The sequence below is a fragment of the Gavialis gangeticus genome, unplaced genomic scaffold (assembly GCF_001723915.1).
Source record: "Gavialis gangeticus isolate Ggan-Ray unplaced genomic scaffold, GavGan_comp1, whole genome shotgun sequence".
In the NCBI taxonomy this organism is placed as follows: domain Eukaryota; kingdom Metazoa; phylum Chordata; order Crocodylia; family Gavialidae; genus Gavialis; species Gavialis gangeticus.
In genome coordinates, this window is record NW_017728994.1 from 48,910,620 (window position 1) to 48,917,766 (window position 7,147).

Consider the following 7,147-nt stretch of genomic DNA (forward strand, 5'->3'; position numbering starts at 1 on the left):
GCAAATTTGAACAGGGTGCTTTTTACCCCCTCATCCAAGTCACTGATGAAGATGTTGAACAGTGCAGGCCCAAGGACCGAGCCCTGGGAGACCCCACTGCCCACATCCCTCCTGGTCGAAAATGACCCGTCCACCACCGCTCTCTGGGTGCGGCCCTCCAGCCAGTTAGCGACCCATTTGACTGTGTAGGTGTTGACGTCACAGTCTCCTAGTTTTTTAACGAGAATGGAGTGAGACTTCCTAAAGTCCAGAAAGACTACGCCCACTATCCCTGCATCTAAGGATTTGGTGACCTGGTCATAGAAGGCCACCAGGTTGGTCTGACAGGACCTGCCTCTAATGAACCTGTGTTAGTTGCCCCTAAACATAACCTCCCCCGCTGATCCCTCATGAACATGTGCCAGGATAATTCTCTCAAAAAGCTTACCCAGGATTGAGGTAAGAGCAACTGGCCTATAGTTCCCCAGGTCTTCCTTCCTCCCTTTTTTGAAGATGGGAACCATGCTGGCCCTCTTCCAGTCCTCTAGCACCACGCCAGAGCACTACGAGTGCTTGTAAAGCCGTGCCAGGGGTCCCGCAATGACCTCTGCTAATTCCCTTAGCACTCTGGGGTGGAGATAGTCTAGGCCAGCTGATTTAAATACAGCCAGTCCCTCCAGAAGTTCCCTGACTAGATCCTCACTGACCCTAGGCCTGGGTGCGCCTCCCCTGGGGCCTGCAAGGGTCCCAGTGGGGGGTGGGGGGGCATCAAGGGCCGCATAATAGGCAGCTAGGGGAAGATAAATATTAATTTTCTAAATTATTTAGGGGTCCCATGGGCCAGATAGAATGACCCTGGTCTAAGTGTACCTGGCACAATCTTATCCTAGTATTTAACATCTTCCAGGAAGGGAGGGGGAAGGGGGGAAACTTGGCTAGAAGCTGAAACCTCTTTAAACTGAGGAGAAGTATTAGGGAGAGATAAAGGGGAAAAGAAGCCCACTCAAAGTTGAGGCCTTGTTGAGGAAAGATTTTGCATTAGCCTTAGCAAAGTCAATGTCAAGGGCACAAGGCCCCTAGTGTATACAAGAGAAACAATATTAAAAAAAACAAAATCTAAAGTTCTGCAAGTAGATCCCTAATTTTGTGCTATGTACTGACCCTATTCAAATCCATCAGAAGCAGGAAATCATGCAGTGGACTGGTCTGAGGCTACCATTATAGCCTGACTGAATATTCAGGATCAACAATGGAAGGAAAGCCCTGAAATTTGTCAGTGCTTTTAAAGCATTAACTTCTTCCCATCCACCCTAGACATTCCCGAATTGTTTTCACTGCACTAACACAGACTTCTAGACAGAAAGCACAGGAAATTACTCCTTCATGAAGACAGCCTGAAAGGTCCTCCTCCTTTTCCGCCCTATGAATTTAGGCCTCTAAGCTATAGGCTCAGTAACCCCTCTTCTTAATTTAAGGGCTAAGAGCTCTGTACGTGCAGTGGCAAGTTATCTAAGACTTTCTGAAAGAAAAAAGGAAATTTGATAATACTTGAAGGAGTACACACAACCTTTTAAGCCTTTTTTTATACATCATAATGGAACAAAAAGCATAGAAATCCATTTATTTTTTCCCCCTCTTCAGATCTTGGCTCTCTCTCTCCCTGATGAGACTAGACCCCTCCACTCCAGCTTTACTTTACAGTGACATTTTAAATTAGCCTTTTGGAAGCTAGGTCAAACAAAAACAAATAAATATTATTTAGCAGTTGTTTAAGGATTGCTTATACAAAAACTAACAATTAAAACAACCCAGAAATCCAGAGCATGGCATGGCATAATACAATGCAAGGAACTGAGATTAAGGCAGACAGGTCACAATGGGAAGCATAATGAGACAAGACTGAAACGAGCACAGGGAAGAAGGGGAGAGAAGCAAACATCACCTGAGCTACAGGTGAAGTAAGTATTATGCAGAAGCCTCTAGGTAACCTGGAAGAGTCTGACATCTCATGCCACAAGGTAACGTCATTTGAGGATTCAAGGATAGTGGCATGATCAGGGAAGGAGGGAAACATGACTGATGAAGAAATAGGAAAAGGGAGGTCAAACAGGAAATCCTGTTTTAAGGTGAGACAAGGCTAGCTCAGATTTTAGCTGGTGAAGAATGAGGAAAGACCTGGCATTGGTGATAAAATGAAGAAGTGACAGAACTGTGAGACTGGATTCAGTGGGAGAAGAAAGTCAGATGACTGAGACAAAATACATACTGGAGCTGTCAATCTAAATAATTTGAGACAGTAGCTAGATGCCAAGAAGAGATGAAGAAAAGTCAGCTAGAGGAAGGGAGAAGGAGGAAGGGGTTAGGGATAGATTTAAATGTTACTGTCACAGAGATTATAGCTGATGCAGTAAGCTAAGGCAGAGGACTAAATTAAATCCAAGAATGGCGAAGAAGATGGAATGATGAGCCCATAAAGGAAGAATCAGTGCAGTCAGAATGAAAGCAAGTGTCACAGACATTAAGGAAGCAGATGAAAAGAGAGAGATGTCTCAATGCTGGCTAACAGAACAAAAAGGATGGTACTAAAATTGTGCCTTAGTATTATCTAGAAGCAAGGCACTGATGACCTTAGGGTAATTCAACAGACTGAAAGCAGAGGAAGCAAGACCAAAGATCAACAAGAGTGGGCAGACAGGAAGTCAATACACCAAGAATAAAAATATGCACTTAAGTTTTTTGACAAACCGGAAACAGAGATAGGGTGGCAGCCTGAGAAGTAGGTTAAACTGAGGGGGATATTTTAATTTCAACTTCTAAAACAAGATAGTTGCAGAGAGCAGGAAATGAAACAGAAAAGATAAATTTAACAAGTGGTAAAAATTAAGGGGGAGTTAGAGCAGGAAGAAAAAACGGGTGAAGTCAGTAGGACACAAAGATTCAGAAGCAAAAGAGAGGAGGGGGACTTCTGAGGTGGAACAGAAACAAGAGAGGCAAAAGTAAAATAGGGGTATTAAAAGATTTGTTTGGGTGAATTTGTTCAGCACAGAACTACAGTAGTTCTCCTTTCACAAGCCCATAACAAATCTCATCTGGCATATCAGTGAAACAGTGAATTTTCAAAATTTACTGCAGAAAAGTGAAGGAGTTGTAATTCACCAGTAGATCCCATACTCTCTTCTATACCATGCAGTCAGTACCAACTGGAAAGGATTTGCTGCCGCTACTTAACCGTCACCTTACAGTGGATATTTTAGAATTAACGGAAAATTTATCACTCCAGACAGACTTTTAATTTAAGGATCTGTAATTGCTTTACAAATGCAAGCCAAAAAGAAAGGAACTAAAACATGTGAAAAGCCGTCATTCATTCTTTGCTTTATACTTGCACTCTGTGCTCCAGATGCAAAATGACAAAATATAGAGTTCTTCAGAGCAAAGAGCTTTTCTATAGAAAAGCCTGAAGCGCCAAGCATTTGTGACACTTTATAATGTTATATAATTGTCATGGTTACAGCACTAGAGGCATCTCTGTTCCCTTTCTGTTCTCTAAGTGCACTAATTCTATCATTCCTACATTACAGAGAACTAAACTGATATGGAAAATGTTTAAGTTAATTGCATAAGTTCAACAGAGATTTAGTAACAGCTGAAAGGAAGAGTGCCCCTGAGACTCATTGTCTTAGCCTTTGCTCTAGCCAAAAGACTATAAAATTACTTTTACCTTCAGATGGCTTGAAAAAAAGTTGTTAGCTATGAGACTGACCTCTTACTTCTGAAACATTTAGGTCTAATTCAAATCCTGCTGAAGGTAAAAAGAGTTGGACTAGAAAAGTGAAACTTTTGGGATTCAAAGCACCCCTCACTGGACTTGAGTCACCCCTCCATAACTTTTGTGAGTTGAGTGGCACCTGATTTCAAAAGCTAATTTTATATATGACAACTTACCTGTTTGCAAGGGGGTCAGGCAGTGGCATGGGGAGGGAGATCAGCCAGGCATGAACCAGCCTGACCCTGTGCTTATCTGCTTAGCTTATTTACTTATCTCCTCAGACTTTGCTTATGTCCTCACACCTTGGTACATCCTTCGAAGAATCTGGCCTTACTAGTCCTCTAGTTGAGAACCACTGGACTAAATCCTAAGGTTACAGTATAAGGCCCATGTTTACACTCTCCACCTGTGTTGATGTAGTGTTGGTATACAGGCTAAAAATCACTTGACTCAAATTTGGCTCCAAACCAAAATGTTATGTAAAGACAGGATCCTTGGGAGGTCATTTAGTTCAACACCCTGCCCAAGGCAGAAACATTTCTACGCAAGTCATCACAGTGGACTGCTTACCCAGCTTCTTAAAACCAGTTAGGAAGTCCTTTCTAACACCCACCCTCACCTAATTTTCCCTTGCTGCCACTTAAGATTATTACTCCTTTGTCTTCTTTCCCATGGGCTTGAAGAACAGTTCATCACCCTGCTCTTTATAACCACTCTTCATGCATTTAAAGACTATTATCAAATCCTCTCTCATTCTTCTCCAAACTAAAGAATCTCAGTTCATCCACTCTTTGCAAGTCACATTTCCATGAGCTCTAATAATTGTTGCTCTAATCATTCCTAATCTAACCTAGTTCCTTGACCTCTAATCATTTTTGTTGCTTTTAAAACCAGGATGACATTACTGTCCAGCCTGAGTTACTGAAGTCAACAATCACCACAAAGAGAAAAAAAAAGTAATTTTAAAATCTTGAGGTTTCATGCTCTAAATTGGTATTGATAACACAGAAAAAAAATGATTTTAAAATCATAGAGAAGTGGGGCTAGAAGGGACCTCCAGAGTTCATCCTGAGGCAGGATCATCCCTATCTAAACCATCCCATGCAAACCATAATCTAAACTCTACATAAAACTACCGTCAACCCTGACACAACAAAGACCTAACACCCTAACCTGCCACAACTAAAGCAGAGCAACTATGGCAGCTCATGTCCTGCATCCATAAAGTGTTGTCAATATATGCTTGAGTTCCTGGGTAGAGGGCCACATCCCCACTACACAGGGAGGTAACCCCCACCCCAGTCCATACCAATCTGACCATGGGGCAAAAGGTAAAATTCCTTCCTGACCCCAAATACACTAATCAGTCTGACCTGGAGTGCAGGGGCAAGACCCTCAAGCCAAGAACACCTGGCTTTGGTAATAGCAAGAGAACTGTAGCCTACACCCAATGCTTCTGGGAAGATTTAAAAATATACCACTGAAACTGTTATTTTCCCCCCACTCCCTTGGATTTTAACTCTCCGCATGAACTGAACTCAATTCAAGAGGTGTGACTGCTCAATGATGAGCCAGGGATGGAAGGAAACTAATTACTGGTTTACATCTCATCATTGCCTCTTGCTCATAAGCAAGCATGGCTCTTATATAAGTCCATAGAAAAGGATTTTTTTTTTTAATTATTTGTCCAGGTTAGGAGTAATTGAAGGCAGAGGAAACACAAAGCCCCTTTAAGTCTCACTTCTTTTAAGGCATACAGAGCCAAAAGTTAGCTACACAATCCTCACACCTGGTGTCTCAGCATCTCATCATCATCTTAGCTCAGTTGGTTAGAGCATGGTCAAACAACACCAAGGTCAATAGATTTTATCCTTGTAGAGGACGAGACCTTTCCTCCCTCAGGTGGGGGCTGGGACTGTTTGACCTCCGGAGGTCCCTTTCAGCTCAACTTCTATAGCATTTCTACAACCTTCCTCACCTGTCCTCTGAAGCAGAAGAGTGTAGTCGCACTCATTTCAAAGTAACGTCACATCAGGTCAGCCCTGAAGACGCTGAGACCCTTGGGGCACTTGAAATGGGACTCATTTTAAAGACTGAGAATTAAAGCACAGATACAGCCCAGCGTACCTACTACGCTAATTTCAGACATCATTGCACATACCTACTACCCCAATTTCAGACACCAAGTCTAGCTATTTGACCGGCCGCAGAATCGGTTGTAGCTGGCCGCCCTGTAGCCTAGGAGCCAGGCTGGCTAAACCTCATCAGGCACCAAACACATAGGGTTGCCAACCCTCCAGAATTGGCCGGGAGTCTACCCGAATCGCCATCAGCCCACAACCAGTAGGGAACCCAGGTCACAGCTGTCACGGGGGATGGCCTAGCTCCGTGCCCTGTACCAGGCTTTCCCTCCCCCTAGGGCCAGCACAAGGAGCACCTCCTATCACACCCCCGCCTCATGGAGAAAGCAGAGTCGCGGTACTGAGCGAGTCTGCCTCATACCCCCTCCCCCACCGCGGAGCCGGCCACTGACTTACCCAGCCGCCAGCTCTACGTGCTCCTATTGGCTGAGCCCTCATCACGTGGCGCTGGAAAGGGCGGGGCGCTCAGTCGTTTTCCAACGAGCCTCCTTAGCTCCACCCCTTCCCTCTGCTAGCTCCAGGAGGAAGTTAGGAGTAACCGTTGGGCTCCGCGCCACCCGGTGCTCATGCGCAGTGAAAGCCGAGGGAGGCCCCGCCCTTTTCCCTTCGCAAGCGTGAGGCAGCGGTTGGGAGTGACCGTTGGGCTTCGCTCCGCCCCCGTGCGCACGCGCAGTGGCGGCAGCGCGCGGCTGAGGGAGGCCCCGCCCGGCCTGGCTGAGTGAAGAGGGAGCTGGGAGCTGCTGTCGCCGCCGTCTCTGGGCCCGCTCTCCGTCACCAGCCCTGAGGCCACGGCGCCTTCCCCCTTCCCCGTGGGACCCGCGCGCTGGTTGCTGAGGGGAAGGATGCAGCTGCTTAGAAACCTGGATTTTTCCCTGTTTTCGGATCCTCACGAGTAGCATTTGAATGATTATTACTATTTAATTCGACCCCGCTTGAAACCTGGAACTTCTTCTTATTGTAATAGTCATTATTATCATCATCATTATTATTATTATCTAGTAAGAGTAGTATTGAACCCCCCGCCCCTCCCGGGGCACACACAAGGGGGGGAGAAGATGTCGTTCTTCAACTTCCGCAAGATTTTCAAGCTGGGTGGCGAGAAGAAAAAGAAGCAGTACGAGCATGTCAAGCGGGACCTGAACCCAGAGGAGTTCTGGGAGATCATTGGCGAGCTCGGAGACGGCGCGTTTGGGAAGGTCTTCAAGGTAAGGGACACGCAAGCAGTGTCCGTATGGTGAGAGGGAGACCCCCCCCCCCC

General features: G+C 45.4%; 2 protein-coding genes across 6 annotated transcripts in view; one reads left to right on the plus strand and one right to left on the minus strand.

Annotated features, from left to right (window-relative positions):
- STN1 (STN1, CST complex subunit) overlaps positions 1 to 6,308 on the minus strand; it is a 54,329-nt gene extending 48,021 nt beyond the window's left edge. For 2 of the 4 annotated variants that reach the window (XM_019502766.1, XM_019502765.1), the window contains exon 1: positions 5,910 to 6,170. The gene's annotated coding sequence lies outside the window, so the exon portion shown is untranslated. Of the gene's footprint in view, positions 1 to 5,909; positions 6,171 to 6,285 lie in introns of those variants that run through there. The other 2 variants (XM_019502764.1, XM_019502763.1) reach the window with 2 other exon arrangements.
- A 299-nt stretch (positions 6,309 to 6,607) lies between these two features.
- SLK (STE20 like kinase) overlaps positions 6,608 to 7,147 on the plus strand; it is an 89,993-nt gene continuing 89,453 nt past the window's right edge. For both annotated transcript variants that reach the window (XM_019502767.1, XM_019502768.1), the window contains exon 1: positions 6,608 to 7,094. In XM_019502767.1, coding sequence (XP_019358312.1) covers positions 6,945 to 7,094 — 150 coding nt within the window. In that variant the 5' untranslated portion in view covers positions 6,608 to 6,944. The remainder of the gene's footprint in view (positions 7,095 to 7,147) is intronic.